Genomic DNA, 20,477 nt, shown 5'->3' with positions numbered 1-20,477 from the left:
GTGACATGATCTGTCATCACATCCAACATTCTAAGAGCTATCATATGTAGTAATATCATACCAATACAAATAAAGTGACACTGTCCTGACATTGGGAACTGACTATCATGATGACTGCGGACAGGATGATGCCTACTAGGACATAAAGTTAAAGTTAAATCATCAATTGGCAGCTGAGTTGTAGAGGTAAACTAAGGCAGGGCAAGTTTATTTATATATCACAATTCATACACAGAGGTCATTCAATGGGCTTCACATAAAGGTTGACACTCTTTGTTGAAGGTTTATCACCCATGTGTTGTATTGTTTACATGTTTTCTCTGCAGCAGTGAACCCTGAGTAGAACAGTTTGCCACAACAGGAAAAACAAACACCAAGCATTTCTTCTTAGACTGGCTCGACTTTTATCTGCTGCTGCTGATGCGTGTGGTGTTAAGAGCAACCGCATCTAGCCACTTGGCATACAAAGGCAACACTTCCCAAAGGGCCATTTCTGATACACACAACTGTACTCTACCTCAGCCTGTGGGACTATGCCTCTAAAACAGGTTTAAATTCAATTATTCAATTATTAACCATTCACTGGCCAGATAAAGAAAGACTGACTGATATGTTGAAGACACTTAACTCTACCATTGCATAGCCAGAACCGTTTATGAAGATGGTGTGCGCACGTGCAATATCCAGTGTCTGCAGTTCTTCAGCTTGATAATGAAATAGGTATGTGGTCACTGAGTTTTTTGTTAGTCACGTAGAGCTGGAGTGAGCAAAGTAGCAGAGATGATAGAGAAAGTGGCGTGTTGCAATAACGCTTGTGGTGTTACCATGTGACCAGCACAATAGCAAACAGCTCAGGGTATTTTCAACAGACTTGTACTAAAGTTATATGATCTCTGAACTAGTTCCTCCACTGAAAACTATACTACACTATATTGGATATATACTGTACAGTATGTATGTATGTGTATACATATGTATATATATATATATATATATATACTGTATATATCATATATAAAATATAGCCAACACATTTAACGAGAAGAGAGGATGTGACGCATTTCCCTACCACAGCCAAGCCACTGTTTCATACTTGAGCTATGTGAACTTCCACTGAGCCGTCTGACAAAGCAAGGCTACACCTGTGAGAAGGCTGTGTGTCATTGTGTCTCCGACTGAAGAGAAGATGAAGCTGCGTGTTTATCTGATTTTTACTCTACTGCATGTCACTGAAGGTAAGTGCTAATAATACACTGAAGAAAATTAAATCTATTTACATAATCAGAATGCTAACCCTAATGAGCTATTTACATTTTAAATAATATATAGTAGAGAACTGTGTGCCTGTCATAAAGGAAGTATGTATGTCTGCCACTAAAAGGCAGGAAGAGAAAGAGGAACAGCTCAGCCACAAAGCAAAGAGCTATCTATTTTTTTCAAATAATGAAAGTAAAAATAACATTAAAAACTAAAGGGAATTCAAACTTACATTCCTAATCTGGGGTCCACAATATCCCGCGTAGACAATGAGACAAATCCATCAGTTTTGTGTGTGTGTGCATGCTGTTTCTGCAGGTTGTATTATATTTACACATGAGGACATCAGCAGATCCCCAGGAGAGTCTGTTCTCCTGCACTGACCTACAGACCCAACCTGGTGAGATTTACTGGGGATTCTCTCATGGCGAAATAAATGTCCCCCTCACTGGTCAATATGATGATGAAGAAGAGCTATAACGGTAGAGTCCGTATGTTTAACACATCCTCACCAGGAAATGCATCTCTGCTTATATCTAACCTGACTAAAGAAGACCAGGGAATGTACTCGTGTCAGATCATCTCCAAGATACACCAGAGTCCAGACAGAATCATCACACTTCTTATTAAAGGTAAAACATTGTTTCTAAAATGTTGATACTTGCACAAACAACACCATATCCCCTTCAGCTCGTTTTGTGTCACGTAGGCCTACCTCATGGGGATCTTGTTTTGTGTCTGTAGCAAGGTTATTATAGTTTTGCATTTTTCACTAGTTTTTATTTTTATTTCGTTTTGACTTTTTGTTTTCAATTTCAGTTTAGTTTTAATTAGTTTTTAAAGCGGGTTTGCTAGTTTAGTTTAGTTTCTATTTTTTGAAAATGCTTAGTTTGAGTTTAGTTTTTATTAGTTTCAGTATTAGTTTTAGTCTTTACCGCGGAATGCAGACCAAGGGGGGGGGGGGGGGGTGCAGTCAGGGAAGCTTAATTTTTTTGCTTGCAAAACAAAATGCTCAAAATGAATAGAAGATACAAGCTATAATACATAATATGTCATAAAAACTCACCAAACATACCATTTAAAAAAAATATTCACTTAGGACAGATGAACAGCCATCCACAAAAGACAACTATGAAAGATCTGTGTCAGACGTGTGTCAGTCAGAATTTGCGCATATCCTGTTCAAACAGACAGGAGACAGGGAGACGGTGAGGCAGCGACGAGCGGTGCCTCATCTCAGATTGCGCAATCCCTGACAAACTGGGTTGAGCGCATGCGTAGAACCTATTTACTCTTGCTGATCTGATGTAAAGCTGCAGTGAAAAAGCACGGAGAGGAGGCAAACAGTACCTCTGCTTCAATGAAGGGAGCATGCGAGAGCCCACCGGTCGGGTTTGTGCTTGTTCTGCCGTTACTCTTCTTATATTTGAACTTGACTACGATTCCATAGCTAAGCTAAAACATTTCTCATAACTGGACTTTCAATCAAAACGTGAATTGATCAATAATGGGAGACCAATGCCGTAGCTAAAAGGTATGCTTCAAACGACGGGACAGAAGATAACTCGATCGACTTCTCACACCCAAAGCCAAATTGCTTTGAAAATATTTTGAACCTCAAGAATAGATTTTGGTTTTGGACCTGTGCAACTTCGTAAGAGTTCATATTCACAAGTGCATAATCACACATATTAACACGAGTTCATCACAAGCTAGCAGCTGCCAACTGTATGTAGCCACCTTACCAGACTATGTAAAGAATGCTGTGTGTAAAGAATGCTGATATGAAAAACAACCAGTAGTCAAAGTGCAAGCTGCCAATTCAATGGTGATTTAAGCTACTGTATTGGGTTTATATATTTGTAAATCTGACTCTGAAGTGCCTCACCAGCCACGAACCTCACCGCATGTTACTGTTCCAAGTAATTCCAAATAGGACTTGTTGCTTTCTCCCGATTTTTGCCGCCATGAAACCAGGTGAGGGGCGTGTACTAAAAGTGGTACGGCGGAAGATAGACCATAAGGCTATGTATGAAATAAATTGACATCTATGAAATACATTGACAAAGACGAAAACGAAGGACATTTTCTCTATAATTCTATTTTATTTTAGTTAGTTTTGCAAAGACACAATACAGTTTCAGTTAGTTATCGTTTTTTTTTATAAAGCCTCGTTTTTATTTTTATTTCAGTTAACGGAAAAAAAAATCACACCTCGTTTTCGTTTTTTCGTTAGTTTTCGTTAACGATAATAACCTTGGTCTGTAGCAGTGACGTGCGGTGAGGTTCGTGGCTGGTGAGGCACTGACACTTTCAGAGTCAGATTTACAAATATATAAACCCAATTGAGTAGCTTAAATCACCATTCAATTGGCAGCTTGCACATTGACTACTGGTTGTTTTTCATATTAGCATTCTTTACACACACATAGGTAAGGTACATACAGTTGGCAGCTGCTAGCTTGTGATGAACTCGTGTTAAAATGTGTGAATATGAACTCTTTCATACGAAGTTGCACAGGCACCCTGAGGGTTCCTACCTTTCACCATTATAATTGTATGAGTTAAATTGAGGATGCTATAACATCAGCTAGATAACTAGCTATCATTCCATGCAAATTGAACTCTTCAATTTAAATAGTTTAAGGTTATTAAGTGCAGTGGCGCCTGCAGCCTCCGCGAGAAGAAAAAGAGAGAGAGAGAACGATTGAAGGGCCAATATTTGCTATCATATGTCACATAGACATTAAACAATCCTAAGAGAAATAATGGGAACGGACGGAGCAAGGGCTGCTCTGATATCAATGTAATGTTAGCGAATGAGGGGTGTGAAGCCCCCCCCCCCTGTTCGTCCAAAACCAAATCTATTCTTGAGGTTCCAAAAATGTTCATAGCAATTTGGCTTTGAATGTGAGTAGTCGATTGAGTTATCTTCTGTCCCATACCTTTTATCTCCGGCATTGGTCTCCCATTATTGATCACTTCACGTTTTGATTGAAAGTCCAGTTTTGAGAAATGTTTTAGATTATCTAACGGATTTTGATTATAAAAATGCTCGAAAATGATTGGAATCATGCCGAAATTACATTTATAGCACAGATCAGTAGAGAAATGTTAATATTTATTTTATCATTATTTGTTTTTTACTTTTCATGATGACAGCAGAGGCTCTGCCTCCCCTGACCGCACGTCCGTGGTCTGTAGAACCCTCCAACAAGTTCGTGCTGATTCTCATTCCTCTGCTGCTGCTGGGAGCAGCTGCAGTCATCCACTGGAGATGCAGAAGTATAAACACACACACACACACACACACACACACACACACACACACACACACACACACACACAGTGGGGAAAATAAGTATTTGAACCCCTGCCGATTTCGCAAGTTTGGCCACTTGCAAAGAAATGTGTGATCTATAATTATAATGGTAGGTGTATTTTAACAGTGAGAAATAAAATATCAACAAACAAATCCAGAAAACTGCACTTTATAACATTTATGACTTTATTTGTATTTGATGCAGAAAATAAGTATTTGAACCCCTAAGCAAACAGCAAGAATTCTGGCTCCCAATGACCAGTTATGTGCCCAAGAAGCACACAGATTAGTCCTCATTAGGCCTAACAAGGTACACCTGATCTCAACTGGTGACGTGTATAAAAGAAACCTGTCCAAAGAATCATACTTCACACCTTCAACCTCACCACCATGGGCAAGACCAAAGAGTTGACCAAGGAAGTCAGAGATAAGATTGTAGACCTGTACAAGGCTGGAATGGGTTACAAATCCATCGGCAAGCAGCTTGGTGAGAAGCAGACAACTATTGGTGCGATTATTCGCAAATGGAAGCAACACCAAACAACTGTCCATCGCTCTAGGTCTGGGGCTCCATGCAAGATATCCCCTCGTGCGGTATCGGTGATCATCCGAAAGGTGCAGAATAACCCCAGAACTACACAGGGGGAGCTTGTGAATGATCTCAAGGCAGCTGGGACCACAGTCACCAAGAAAACCATTGGCAACACACTACGCCGTAATGGTTTGAAGTACTGCAGAACTCTCAAGGTCTCAAGGAAGCACATGTACAGGGCCGTCTGAAGTTTGCCAATGAACACTTGAATGATTCTAAGGAGGATTGAGAGACAGGATGGGGTCAGATGAGACCAAAATCAAGCTCTTTGGCATCAACTCGACTTGCCGCGTTTGGAGGGGGATGAATGCTGAATATGACACCATCTCCACCGTCAAGCATGGAGGTGGAAACATTATGCTTTGGGGCTGTTTCTCTGCCAAGGGTACAGGACGACTCCACTGCATCGAGGGGACTATGGATGGGGCCATGTAATGTGGAATATTGGGCTTGAACCTCATTCCCTGATTCCCTCCCATTGAAAACGCAACCTTAAGGATTTGGAGAGGATCTGCAAAGAGGAATGGACCAAAATCCCTCCTGAGATGTGTGTAAACCTGGTGACCAACTACAAGAAAAGTCTGACGTCTGTGCTTGCCAACAAGGGTTATTCCACCAAGTACTAAGTCATGTTTTGCTAGGGGTTCAAATACTTATTTTCTGCATCAAATGCAAATTAAGTCATAAATGTTATAAAATGCAGTTTTCTGGATTTTTTTGTTGATATTCTGTTTCTCACTGTTAAAATATACCTACTATTACAATTATAGATCACACATTTCTTTGCAAGTGGCCAAACTTGCAAAATCGGCAGGGGTTCAAATACATACATACATACATAATAAATACAGTACAATTTAAAATATGACAACACATCTCATGTATATGAGAGAAAAAACAGATATACATATGCTCATCCATATAACAGATATACAAGCATATAATATGTAAACACATACATTTTCTTCAATGAAATATTATTAATTCATACCTGATGTGGAGATCTAAATCCCCTCTCCCATCCTGCCATCTCAGATAGGACGAACGCCCCCTCCGAGAACAAAGAGGAAGACACGGGGCACAAACAACAGCAGGGCGAGGTGAGCATCTGCTTTACTATCACATAAACACAACAAAATTAAAAATAAATCTTTTCGATTTCAAAAAAGTTAATTCTGGATTTCTTGACAAGTAAAGTAAGTTTCACAGAGAAAGCAGATGCAGATGTGTGTGTGTGCGTGTGTGCGTGTGTGTGTGTGTGTGTGTATGTGTGTCCAACAGTCATTTATTCTGCTTGCTGTTTCTCTAGGATGTGACTTACTCTACTGTAGTCCATGGGAACACACCCAGATCACCACCCAGAGATACCAACACTGAGGAGACCAGAGAATATTCCAGCATCAAACTAGACAATGTATGACCAACTGGAATTCACCACACTCACACACACCTCATGTAAAGACAGATTTACTTAACACACCTCCACACAAATCTGTTGCATAACCAGCTACACGCATATATACTGTGTGTGTGTGTGTGTGTGTGTGTGTGTGTGTGTCAATTTAGATTTTGTGGATGTGACTGTGAGAAGGTGAATTTCCTCCCTTCTCACCGTGGCAATAAAAGGGATGTTTCCCTTTAAGACACTTTGACTCCCCACTGTAATGGTTGGTTCCGTGCTCCCCCACGTCAATGGTGGGGTCCAATTTAGCCCAAGTGGCTGCCCTATGTAAAGGGTGCCTCAGGCAAGCATGGAGAGAGACTTTTTCGAGAGAGGCATTCGACAGCACGGAAAAATAATCTTGGGAGAAACAGGTGTACTGCTTTCTAGTGATGGGCAAATTAAGCTTTGGTGAAGCATTGAACCATTTAGGCACATTGTTTCAAATATCGGTTCATTACTTGAAGCTTCAGTAACAGTGACCTCTCCTGGTGATGTGCCAAGGCTGCAACTAAATTAGCCCAGCTAGACAGTGGCACGAGGCTTTAGAACAATGACAAATCCCCCCCACACACACACACAAACACACACTCACCCACACCACACACATGCACCCGTATACAAAGATTGTGATATAATTTTTTTTTTACAAATAAAGATTCATTCTTTTTTGTATATTGTGTTATTGGGGGAGAGTGCTTGGGGAAAGGATGTGCTGGAAAAATATGGCACAAGTTGGGTGTGCTTGTGCAACCATGTTGGATAGGGAACAGTCAAAGATTAAAAAACATTATTTGTTCTACACTTTTTGGACTGAGCCTGTTGATACAGTCCACTTTTCCTATAGCCTAAATATTTAACAGCCAGCGCACCTTATCATGAGCGATCAGAATAAAGTGTTCCCACATGTCAGAACGACCTCTCTTCCTAGATGCTTCCATAATGATGATAAATCAATACGAACGTAATGACTGTCACAGTATGAGATAGGCTACTACGAACCAAACGCAATGTTGTGCGCTGAAGTTTTTATGCTTTGAAGACGCTACAATTCAGACTCGAAACGAGGCAACTGACTGGTTTGTGTGTGGCGCTGTGAACCACTCAGCTGGTTCATTCGAAGAAAGAAGCAGTTGCTGTTTCGCACGTAATATGTCACGTGATTTTTCCGTACCAAAGCAACCTTCGAAGCAGTGGTTTTATGGTTGGTGTAGTTTATGGTATGAAGCACGTTCCGGCGCCTTAGTGTCAGGCTGCCATCACTACTGCTTTCCCTGCTTACCTGTGTGAGGTGAAAGGCAGTACATGTCTAGATGTGTGGACACTGTTAGCTTTGTTTTGTTCCCTTGTTTTTGTGCTGTGTCTTTATGCCTTGTCTTTGTGCCTAGTGTATGTGTTTTGTTTTTTTTGCATCGCAAACTCTCCCTGTGAAGCTAAGTAACCTACTGCCTTGTCACCCTAGAGACTGTACATTGCAGGGTAGCCGTCAGCTAACGGTTCCCCTAAGCCAGGGGTACTCAATTAGAAACCCAAAAGGTCCACTCGCCAAATTTCCATTCAGGTCAGGGTCCGGAACAGTGACGGTCAAAATCCAAAAACATAACTCCAACAAAAAAGTTAGAACTATGCACAAAAGGTGATGTGGTCTGGCCTTATTTGTGTGTGACACGTTTTTGTGCGTTAAACTTGGGCATTAAAGGTGTGAGGGCCAGGCGGAGGCACTGATGTAAGTGTTCATTAGTGAGTGTGCTCCTGTATTTGTTTTGCACCATATTCACAACAGTATGTGGAGGTATGCACGCTCTTGTTGTGTGGCTGATCTAACTATTACACTGCATGTTGCTTGGTATGATGATTGCAGTTGGTTTATTTTTCTGGCCCTTACCTCAGAGTTCTGGGGGTAATTTTGTTCGAAGTGTGCATGCTTTGTTTCATAGTGACTGTTACGACCCCCTGTGCCCTGCACACCCTGCCTGCAGTCCCTATACTGGCCATATGGAGGCAGCAGGCTGTGGACCTGCAATGGAGCATGATGAACAGTGATTATCCACACCTGGCGCCAGGTGTGGATATAAAAGCACTGCTACGCCTGATGGGAACGTTTCTCAGCTTCCGCTACTCACACACACTTTTTGTCAACGCTCCTACTCACCTACATACCCACGACACGCACACACGCATCTTTGAGAACCCCTAGACTTTTCAGTTCGATCAACCATTTTGTTGTTAATAAATAGCCGTTTTGTTATAAGATACACAGTTTGTCTGTGTCTACCATTTTATGTTGCGGCCCCACGAGCCGGGCGTAACAGTGACGTTTCACGTTACCACTTTTGACAAGGGCAACCGTCTCGTTGCAGATTAAACACATCGGTGTTGTGCTCCCCACAGGCAGCACAAATGCATAGGCTACTTGTCAGTCTCTTAAATTCACTCTCTTAAATTCGCGTTTTTTGTCAGGTTTAGAGCACGCCATGATTTTCGTTTGCTGAGAAACAGATACTGTTCACAAATCGATCTGTCCGCGTTGTTGCCATTGACGCACACAACCTGCGTGACCCACAGAGCTTGCGGCCAACATTGAGTGAGTGAGTTGTCATAGTGATGTTGTTATTACAGCTCCTGATTGGACCTCTGGATTGGACACAAAAGATAGAAACCACATCAAATAGGAAACAAATATACAGCGTGAAATCACGCAACAATGAAAACTCGCTTGGATCATTATTAAATTACAATTTTGATTTTGGATTCGGTCCACATTTGATTGCGTCTGGGTCCGGATCCGGACCGCGGTCCGCCTATTGAGTACCCCTGCCCTAAGCTGTACCTACTTCGTTCTCTGCTTCGCCGCCTGCTATGCACTCGCCGACTGAAATACATTGTTGCCTTACCCAGCAAGGTCTTGGAAGCTTATTGCCCGGACTGTTCTTTTTGTTTGACCACCTCCAAGTGACTGCGACCACCAACTGCCCCAGACCCCCTGCAGGAGGCACTGAGAACAACCGCCTTGCCACGGACTAGGCCCTCACTGCCCCATTCCCCGGCTCTCTCGTCACCATCATAAAGAGACTCCCCTTTTTAAATATTTAATAAAACAAAAACATTTTAAGCCTGAGTCCTGACATCTCTTTGGGGTGGGGATACGGTTTGCTCCTCAGTCAGAGTGACAATCTAGAGTAAGGGGAGGCCCCAGCGCCCCCACCTGTGACAACCTACTATCTCTTACCCTGTGTTTTTCCCAACTTCACCACTAAGTCCAGTCGCCACATCCCTAAAAATAACGTGGGGTGACCGTCCGGTCCCTCACAGTGACGTACTTCATTGTCACCCACAGAAACACAGCCAGACCACCACTCAGACAAACACTGAATATTCCCACATCAGATTCAACACAGCCAGACCAGCACACAAAGACAACACACACACACACACACAATTCTCTCAGTTAAAGCTGGCAGTTTTTTTCACTTATTGAAATTAAGAATACATGATCCAGAGGAAATAAGTAGTAATGGCCAACAGGTACACACTGAAATAAATTCATTTTGAAACTCAAAAGCCTGCTGTACATGAACTGGAAGTCTTGTCATTTATTTATATTTATTATTATTATTTTTTTTAATGAGCATTAGTTTTTTCTCTCTGAAATCCCAGCGCTATACATGCTAAAGGTGGCATCAGAAGATCTTTATAAAGTATATGTTTGTGTATATTGGTCGATATTTTCTACTAATAACAGGACCGAGAAGAATGGCCTTGTGTACCTGTGTGTCACTAACTATAGCCTGTTAACTCATAAACAGTGTTTGCTAAATCATTTTTTATTTTGTACTGTGGTTGACCAGCCTATTGCTGGGGGAGAACAAAAACATCTTGGCATCTGGTTCATTACAATGCAGAGCCACAACACGGGTCCTGTATGCCCTTGCATTGTGTACAGAGGTATGATAATGTGACAACCACAAGCGAGAACAAAAGTTTTTAGCCAAGGGTTATATTTAGATATGTATAATGCAGACAAATGTGTATTTCCTGTACGCAACCCAACAGGCTTCGACGTCTCATGTTTAGTTTAGGTACATTAAACATCTATAACAGACATCCGTGAGAAACTTAAGAACAACTGAAGTATGATGCCAAGGTACCTGTTATTCTCATGAAGCAACAGAGGCACGAACACAAATGATTGATTGAAAACGATTACCAATCCTAGAACCAATCGAAAAGAATGACACAGTTCTGAAAGGTCTTCCTCTGTTATTTAATAACGATTAACAACATGAGCTCAATAATAAAAAAAAAAAACATGAGATCAATACATAAAAAAACAATGACTGTATACATTCAGGGTCACCAGTCCCTGGTCCCCTCCCTTTTACCCGAGTGTGAAAAACAAACAGCCCTTTTACCAGTACAGCCCTCCAAACAGCCATCTCAGGTAGAGTAGACTTTGGCACAGATATGTTTGGGTAATCTAGTTTTATCTGATTTAATGAACATCCATCCCTATACAGACACGTACAGCAAGTCACGCATGGCATAGCAACTGTGTCTGGGACAGATTTAGCGGATAAGCTCCAGCTCACGTTGTAACGGACTGTGTCAAGGAAAGTCGATCAAGGGCCACTCAGTCAAGGAAGAGCTACCGGATCTGTGCCAAATCAAGGCCAGGTCGATACTGGTCAGTCACCCGTCAGTCAAGGACCACTGGGTCTGTGCCAAATCAGCGCCAGGTCGATACAGGACACAGTCACCTGTCAGTCAAGGGCCACTGGGTCTGTGCTGGATCGGGGCCATGTGTCCCCGTCACAGTCAGTCAGAGTCCAATAGGAGCCACGTCTCCAGATCCGCCCCAAAGCATTCAGTCAACTACACGTAACAGTGACTTGCACTGAGCCAGATCAGGGCCACATCTGGCCCGGAGTCGCCTGCTACTTGCTGCACCGATGCATCTGCACATTGAATGCAAAGCCATGCCTTTCCCAATCCCACAGCCCTTAGAGAGAGAGAGACACACAAAGAGAGAGAGAGAGAGAGAGCTGCAGGCCAGAATCAAAGCAAATGTCATACAAAAGATCAAGCCCTGACAAGTGAGACACATTCTAATGAGAAACATTTAAAAATATAAAGCACGCTTATATACATTCAAACCAGTGTGGGCTCCTTAGACTTCACACACACATGCACCATTATATACACGTCTGATGTTCTGAGCTACTACTTAAAAAGTAGCTACTCTAAAAAAAACTAAAAAATAAAACCACACACACACACACACACACACAAGCGCTTGCGCACTCACACACACACAACCGCGCACAAAATGGATATTTGCTGAGGTATGATAGGCCAGTCACTAGCAGGTGTTTTTTTCTTTTTTGAATAAGCATTCAAATTCAATAATGCCTTAAGATAACAGTGTCAGCTCATAATGTAGCAGTCATAAATACAGCACTATGAGCAACTGTTGGTGACTGTGGAAATGAGAGTATTGCAGTACTGTTTTGTCCACAGGTGTGAATGGCCCCTCTGTGTAACTATGGTCTTTTAAATTGGCTATCAACCCCAGTGGAACACTATCCATCTTTGTGTTGGAGGAGTGGATGTTGGCTGTCCGTCTGTGCTGAGCTTTAAAAGGTGGTGGCGGGGGTGGTGGCAGAGGATGTTGACACCAGACAAACCCAGGTTTACTCTCCTGCAAAAAGGAGGCATGCGTGGTCAGAAAAATCACTGGCTGTAGCAAAGTTCAAGTAGCAAGTTCAGGTGCAGTGCTGTGCTAATGTAGTATTGTGGAGCACTCAGGGACGTAAATCTCAACTACTTCACACATTTTATTTAATGTTTGGAGTGTCCTGAACATATTCCACCCCCCTTTTATTGAGACACAATCTTTAGTTTCATCAGCAAAGTGTGAAACGTGTCATATGGCCCTGCCATTGAAGATAATACATTTTCGCCTGTGTGTAGGCCTATGTTTAAAGTATTGTGGAGCATTCAGGGACGTAAATCTCAACTACTTCACACATTTTATTTAATGTTTGGAGTGTCCTGAACATATTCCACCCCCTTTCATTGAGACACAATCTTTAGTTTCATCAGCAAAGTGTGAAACGTGTCATATGGCCCTGCCATTGAAGATAATACATTTTCGCCTGTGTGTAGGCCTATGTTTAAAGTATTGTGGAGCATTCAGGGACGTAAATCACAACTACTTCACACATTTTATTTAATGTTTGGAATGTCCTGAACATATTCCACCCCCCTTTCATTGAGACACAATCTTTAGTTTCATCAGCAAAGTTTGATACGTGTCACATGGCAATACCCTGGCATTGGAGATAATCCTTTTTCACCAGTGTGATCTGTGTGTCAAGTGTTTTTTCACAGTGAATGGCCAGAATAATTACTGCTAAACATGTTTTACCCTTTCTTTACAGTGTTCTGAACATGTTCAACCAACTTTAATGAAGACATAATCCTTTTATCAGCAGATTGTTGTGTGTTTTACTGTTTCTTACTACAATATTTGCAATATTGCCTGTTTAGTTAGTGTTCCCTATATTTAAACAAGAAAATCATACTTTTGTAACATCAGTGAATCCTTTTTAACCCATTTTGATGTTACTATGAAATTAATATTAATTGTCAATTTACAGCTTAGTCATTATCAAAGTATCCTGTACGCTTAAAATTAACTCACTATATCTTACCTTGTTTTAAAGCAAGTTAATATAATGCACAGATAACAAAATACTATTATAAAGTCTGATCTAGCGAGTAGACAGATCAGGACTTTATGACAAATAGGCTACTATAACTTTCAAACATGCTTTTAACTATTTTCCCGATCATTAGGACAAATGCAACAATAAAACTAAAAAAAGGTTTTTATATTACCCAGTCGATTAACAGGGTTGTTTGTTGTAAAAACCTTTCATTTGATACAACAAACTAATTTTACTTCCTCGTTTCGTTTTACTTCCTGGGGTTATTGTTGCTAGCAGAACGGAACTTGCTTGTTCAGGGTCTGAACAATCTACATCTCTATCTCGTTTCCAGTGGCCATATTTTTCGTTTCAAACGTTTCAAAGAGTAGCCCAAAACCGCGGAGGAGGGGGGAGGGAGGGGGAGAGGGGTTAGCTGGCTCATTAGCATTGGAGCTCAAAACAGCTTGTTTGAGAGAAGGGCTGTTTCAAGCAGGGTAAAAGGGTACAGTTTATAATGATCCTTGTGGTATTTTGACCAAACTATGTTACAGACATTTCATTAAGACCCCAAGGAACCATATCAACTTGTGGTAAAATGGGCATACGATGGGTCCTTTAAAGAAAAGTTTTACACAACATTAACTGTAGACTGTTTTTATTTCAATTTCAAGTGTAAACTAGCGACAGTGTGTTATCTTATCTATGACTAAGTGACACCTTGGAATGCACTTAAGCTAGCTAGCTCGCTAGCCAGAGATAATCTTACAAAAATAACAGCAGCAGCCTAACTCAACTCACTCGGCAGGGTGGGCTTCAAAACAATGTTATGTCTCCTCAAAATGGTATTTTGTATTCAAATGACACACACAGACCATCATATGAGTAGACATTTCTAAGAACCAATTGAACTCTGTGCTGAATGGAAAACACTACTATGAATGGGAAAACACCAGTCTGAAGGCCTTTTCAGGAGGATTATGCCTTTTCATGTTCAGTGTTACTGTACGCTTACTCCTGTTGTAAAATATAACTGTATAATGTTTTTACTTAAATATAAAACGCACAAATATACAGTAACAACAGTGGGGGTGTGTGTGTGAACATATCCACAGCAGACTGGTTTATTCGGGCAGACTGGTTTATTCAGGCAAGTATGTGTGTGTTTGGGGGGGACGGGGGGGGGGTTCAGCAGCAGAACTTGATGGTACTGAGCTTTTTTAGCGCTCCGGCCCTGGGGAGACCCCACCAAGGAGACCAGCTTGATGTGGGTGTGTGGGGTGCAGGCCCAACAGCCTTTCACATAACCCTTATCTAGTGTCTGAGAGGGAGGGGAGATCACCATTAGAGCACTTACACACAGTAAGGTTATAGTCCTTGTTTCAAGGTAAGACAGACTTGACAGGATGATGGCTAATCTTGAGCACTGCTATGGGTCTGTCTGCATGCCATCTGTGTCTGTGGTGTGGAGTTTGGACAGGAGACTGGGGCTCTGAATCTGACCATCAAGGATTTTTACGACAAACTGGGTCTTAACCTAACAACTGGGTGGCGGTTTTTTCCTCCCCTCTGAAAAGCAATCGATACCTCTGCAATTATGTGTAGAAACATTTAGACAGGTAATTATATCAACTTACTTCACATGTGACGTCTCTGGTTGAGTGTCTCCTGCTGAGCAGGAGAGTCCTGCCTGCGTCTGGTGCTGAGCCTTGATGACCAGGAAGGGGCACTTCACTGAGGGGACAGAAACATGGAGAGCAGAAGGTGAGTCCGGATGATGGCATCAGTGTGTGTTTGTGTTTGCATGTGTGTGTTTGAATTTTGCACATTTCTGATGTAGAAGAGGGTGTATGCTGTGCTGTCTGTCTCTTTGTGTTTGTGTGTGTCTGTGTGTACCTTTCTGGTGTAAAAAAGCAGGTAGGCAGTGCTGGCTCTCTCTCTGAGTACAGCATCCTGAGTGGTGGGGGAGACTTCCTCATCATTAAGAGAGAGCCAGAGTCCCCCTTCCTCAGCACAGTCACTTGTGTAATGACCTGGAGGTGTCAGTCAACCACAGATCAGAAACAAAACACACTCACACACCTCCCATATTTACCTGTGTGTGCTCCTTATAGAGTCTGTGTTTCTGTGATGTCCACACATACAAAAATATGGGTCTTATTTGCCTGTGTGTGTGTGTGTGTGTCTTACCGCAGTCCGCATTGGTCCCAATGTGGCTCAGCACACTCATTAAGGAGTAGGTGGAGCTGCCTCCCTCCTGACAGAAGAAACAAAAGTGTCATTTATACATCATGGGGCTCATGTTGTTTACACACTATCACTATACAAAACACACATTACCATACTTACATTACAACCGTTCAGCACCACCATAGTGGAACACTCATAGTACAACACACATGAACACATTACTCATTTCACTACCCTCAATAACTCATTTAACCTTTTTCACATAAATTACTTCCACTTGAGCCAAACTAAGTTCTCAGCCTAAGTGTCTCCTTGTGTGTCTCACCACCTTCTCTCTCTCTGTCCCTGCCTCTAGCTCCTGAGTGATGGAGGATGCTGGGTAAAAGGAAGGAAGGATGGAACGATGAGCTTCTTCTACAGCATCAACTCAGTCACCACTCACTATCCATTTTAAATGAATAGTTTACATGCAAAGATGCTAGTGTTTTTGAGAATCGAGACACTATCATAAAACATAATATTGTGATTTCTTACACCCCTTATCAGCATGTGTGTTCTGTAGGAATCAGACCCATAACCTTGGTGTTGTTGTTAGCAATGGTTCTGCGAGTTGAGGCACAGGGACACACGCAAGTTCATTGGTGTGACGTGTGTGAGCAGAGAGGAGGCTTGCCTTCAGAGGAAGACGCCCCCTCTAGAACAGAGGGGGCTGCAGGGCGGCGGCCTGATCCTGCACTGGGAACCTGAGGGGACTCGCCACACCTTCCTGCAATGTCCTCAGTCCTGAAAACACATTATTAGTGTGTGTGTGTGTGTGTGTGTGTGTGTGTGTGTGTGTGTGTGTGTGTGTGTGTGTGTGTGTGTGTGTGTGTGAGAGAGAGAGAGAGAGAGAGAGAGAGAGAGAAGCACAGTTACAAAATATTTCACTGTTACATGTAAGGCCCATACAACTCGCAATGCCTATTTTTCACCAGATCTTCAGTATTTTGTCGCCGCCTTGTGGACCTTCAAGGCTAAGACTGTTACATGTGAACAGGTATTTTCATAATAAAATTTCCAAATTAATAGAATCATTTAAAATAGACAGGGTATAGATAGGTAGTCTTGAGTCTGTTCCATTTCTCGGCTACATGCATGTATGGGTGTGTTTGTGTTTGTTTGTTTGTGCTTGACTGTTTGTGAGTGTGTGTGGATGTGTGCGCATGCTTGTTTGTATGTGTGTGTGTTTAAGTGTATCACCACCTTTGTTTGATCTGGAGCTCTGCCTCCAGCTGAAGCGGTGCCATGCTTTTGGTGAGGGTGAAGGGGCAAAACCTCTTCAGGTGTAAAATGAGAACCCTAGAGAGAAAGAGAATAATTATAATCTGGTCCATAGGAGATATCTCTCCATCAGGACCAATGCCAGTGGAATGAATGACTGGCTGCTGTAGGTTACTCTGGTAAACAGGAGGGGTACAGTAGTAACTCTGTTACATTGGTGGCAATGGTGTTTGTACATGTGCCTCGTGTGTGTCTCATGTCTCTCATGTGTGTCTCATGTGTCTCATGTGTGTCTCATGTCTCTCATGTGTGTCTCATGTGTGTTTCTCATGTGTCTCATATGTCTTGTGTGTTGGTGCTTAAGTGGAGGTCAGTGGAGGCAAGCAAACTTACTGAGGTAGTGTGTAGAAACTACACCTCAGGCTCGACACCTGACCCCCACACCGCTCGCACCTGTACTCAACTTCTGCTTCCTGTGGGCACAAACACATGTGACAAACCAGTTTGTGTGTGTATGTGTGTGTGAGAGAGAGAGGAAGTGTGTGTGTGTGTGTGCTCTGACTACATTGTGTGTATAGAGATTGAGATTGACTGTTAGTAACGTACGTTGAAGTAGAGCTCCAGGCTGTTTTGGACTGTGCCCTGCGCAACCATTTGGAGGGAGAGGTAGGTGGAGATCTCCTCCCTCCTGCTCTCAACTCCACAGCTGCTCAACAAACAAAAACACACATGAGGGCTACAGCTCAATGCTTCACACACAGGAATAATGTCTGTAGATCTGCCTTTATATCAGCCTGACTGACCTCCTGCAAGATCTTATGTGCTGGAGCTGGAAGGAGAGCAGAGTGTCCACTGGGCACTGATAGGACACATCCCCCATCTGGAGGGTGTGCCCAATGTCCTTGAGGCCCAGAAGACACTCCGAGAGGAACTCATGGGCGTCCTGCACACACACAAGCACATATATGACAAACACACAGATGCATACGGACATAAAACATGTCAACATGAACAGAAATGCACATCCACCCGCATATTTTACATACGTTGAGCCTTGCAATGATATGGCTTACAATGTCATCAAAAGCTGTATACATGAGAATTGATTAAGTTCATAGTATCTGATTTCATGTGTGTGTTCTCACGTTCTGTGAGTTCCCCTTGAATTCTTGGTTGCGCAGGGCGATGCAGTCCTTCAGCTCCATCAGCACTGCCGCCTTCAGCTCCCTGTCCGTGGATGCCCTCAGGCACCAGAGACCCACAAAGGAGCTATGGAGAGAGGGAGGGGGGTGAGGGGAGTGTTTATGTTTGTGTTCATGGGATAATTTATGTCTATGTGCAAATGTGCATTTGTGTGCATGGGTGTGTGTTTGTATGTGAGCATGTATGTGTGTGTATGTGAGCGTGTCAGTGAGTGTGTGTGTGTGTACTTACCTGAGGAGCAGTGCTGAGGGCTCCTGCCTCCATGTCTCCTCCTGCAGGAGCAGCTGGAGGCAGAGGGGCTGCAGAGCGAACAGACACTGCAGGGTGGAGTTGATATAGCAGGTCTGTCCGAGGTTAGGCAGCCTGAGAGAGAGGAAAATAAACCAGAAAGTCAAACACAAACTGCCAAGAACTACTCAAGCAAGCATCATACATGCACATAAACACTGCCTAAGTGAATACACATCAAATTTAACCTCTGCTGGACTTCAATCTATGTTCAATATATATGTTGGACAGACATACTGAATGTGAACACACACATCACTCCTCTAGGTGGTTTAAAGTGAGAGAATGGTGATCTGGGTGACTTACCCCCTGCACTTCAGCTGCTGGGCCGGGAGAACATGCGGCTTTCTCTCTGGGGCCTCCGGGGCAATGAGGAGGGCCACAGGGGGTGTCCTGGCCCTACTCTTTGGGGCCTCCGGGGAAATGAGGAGGGCCACAGGGGATGTCCTGGCCCTACTCGCTGGGGCCTCCGAGGCAATGAGGAGGGCCACAGGGGGTGTCCTGGCCCTACTTGCTGGGGCCACAGGGGCTGACCTGGCCCTCTTTTTACGGCCCCTTGATGGGGACCGGTTCCTCTCCACGAGTTGGACCATTAACCTGTACAAACACAGTTTGGAGGTGAGTGTTATTAAACCCAGCACTCAAGTTGAGGCTAAAAAAAGGTGTGATATGGGAACTAAGACTGCAGCTGGATCTTATAGTGAATCTATATGATGTTTCTGTGTGTATCTGTGGTGTGACACAGTAGCTATGACAACATGAGGAACAGCAGTATGGAGTGGTGAGGCAGCATTAGTGAAGTCACATATGTGTGTTGTGTTCTGAATCAGCACTCACTGGTCCAGGGGGTCACAGCCTTTTGGGGTGTCCGGGCTGAGGACCTCCTCTCCTTGGGGTGCCCCGGGAGATGGGGTTTCTGGGGAGGCCGGGGTGACCAGTGTGGAGGACTCAAGGGTAGCTAGGGTGACTAGAGGGCCTGGGGTGTCCAGACAGGGAACCTCCTTTACTGTGCTGGAGATCTGGTGAAATGGAAAAACACTCCTTGCTGAGTTTGGCTTTTAACCTTGAAGTGTCTACATTCCACAAACAAATATAAGTTCATGTAAGTTTAATTGTCTAACAGTAAATGTCACAGTCTTATGTGTCACACAAAATAGTTGAGCCAAACTTTGATTATAAACTGCTAATTAGATGCTAATTAGATGTCTGTAACTAAAGTGAAGATTGCTCCTGCAGATGCAGGTGTAATAGAAGGGAAGTCCATCTATGTTGCCATGGTTACCTGAGGGACGTCCCCTGACACAGGGCTTGGCTCCAGGCTGTCCAGAATAAAGGAAGACATGGGAACTTTAGTCAGCACACACACACACACACACACACACACACACACACACACACACACACACACACACACACACACACACACACACACACACACACACAGCAACATGCATACAGACACACGCTCAGAATCCCACAGAATCAGATTCACTCGCACTGGTGTACTCTTACATCGCAGGTATACCAGCATCCCCAGTCTTGTTTCTTCTAAATAATCTCCTCAGCCAGTGACGAGGCCCCCTGTGTGAGAGATTAGAGAGATGAGAGAACTAACAAGACTTTCGGTTAACCTCAATTCAATGTCATTCATAATATTATTCATATTCATATTATTATTAGTTTTGTTTTACATAGTACCATTAACATCCACTTCACCAATTCATAAACACACACACACAACGGTTTACCTCTCCAAGCATTGGTCTGCCTGGACTTTCTTCCTCTGGTTAAAAAGGATGGACATATCAGCATTCATTTACTTAATAGAATTAAAAACCAATGATTTGATACAAAGGTAATTATTATCATTATTGCTATTATTAGCCTATTATTACTGTTGTTTTCTTTTACCTTCCTCAGAGGAATACAAGGACAGCAAAGCATCTTTATACACTGTAGTGGTCACCTCAATCACAAATCCAATTATGAATCGATGTCAAATTCCAGACCTTTTTATACTCGCACTATGGCAAATGTATGACACGGCCATCAGTCTTTGTGACGTAAGGACAACACATAGGCAAACTCCAGTCAAAGACCTGCCGTGGGCATTCTTAACCGAATTAATATTCTCCAAGGATATCGTTCCCCATAATTACAATGTAGACCAATAGCCTGCTTCCGTGTCGTTACACATATGGGACTGAAGGCAGAAAG

The 20,477-nt window shown here is 42.9% G+C and overlaps 2 protein-coding genes across 2 annotated transcripts; both read right to left on the bottom strand.

Annotated features, from left to right (window-relative positions):
* Positions 1-14,968: 14,968 nt before the first annotated feature.
* Positions 14,969-17,232, bottom strand: LOC116224006 (ubiquitin carboxyl-terminal hydrolase 8-like). Its single transcript, XM_042710050.1, has 7 exons — positions 17,163-17,232; positions 16,752-16,847; positions 16,183-16,292; positions 15,835-15,884; positions 15,510-15,576; positions 15,216-15,352; positions 14,969-15,053 (listed from the first exon to the last, which is right to left on the bottom strand). Exons 2-7 carry the CDS (start codon positions 16,793-16,795, stop codon positions 15,051-15,053), a joined length of 411 nt encoding a protein of 136 aa, XP_042565984.1. The 5' UTR covers positions 16,796-16,847; positions 17,163-17,232; the 3' UTR covers positions 14,969-15,050.
* Positions 17,233-17,363: 131 nt separating this feature from the next.
* Positions 17,364-20,233, bottom strand: LOC116224202. Its single transcript, XM_031583385.2, has 10 exons — positions 20,172-20,233; positions 20,009-20,043; positions 19,773-19,841; positions 19,543-19,579; positions 19,098-19,279; positions 18,567-18,857; positions 18,204-18,335; positions 17,915-18,038; positions 17,573-17,712; positions 17,364-17,475 (listed from the first exon to the last, which is right to left on the bottom strand). Exons 1-10 carry the CDS (start codon positions 20,202-20,204, stop codon positions 17,364-17,366), a joined length of 1,155 nt encoding a protein of 384 aa, XP_031439245.2. The 5' UTR covers positions 20,205-20,233.
* Positions 20,234-20,477: the final 244 nt, after the last annotated feature.

Source organism: Clupea harengus, chromosome 16 (genome assembly GCF_900700415.2).
Source record: "Clupea harengus chromosome 16, Ch_v2.0.2, whole genome shotgun sequence".
NCBI lineage: Eukaryota > Metazoa > Chordata > Actinopteri > Clupeiformes > Clupeidae > Clupea > Clupea harengus.
The sequence above is the reverse complement of the archived record's forward strand: the minus strand, read 5'-3'. Positions and strand labels throughout refer to the sequence as shown.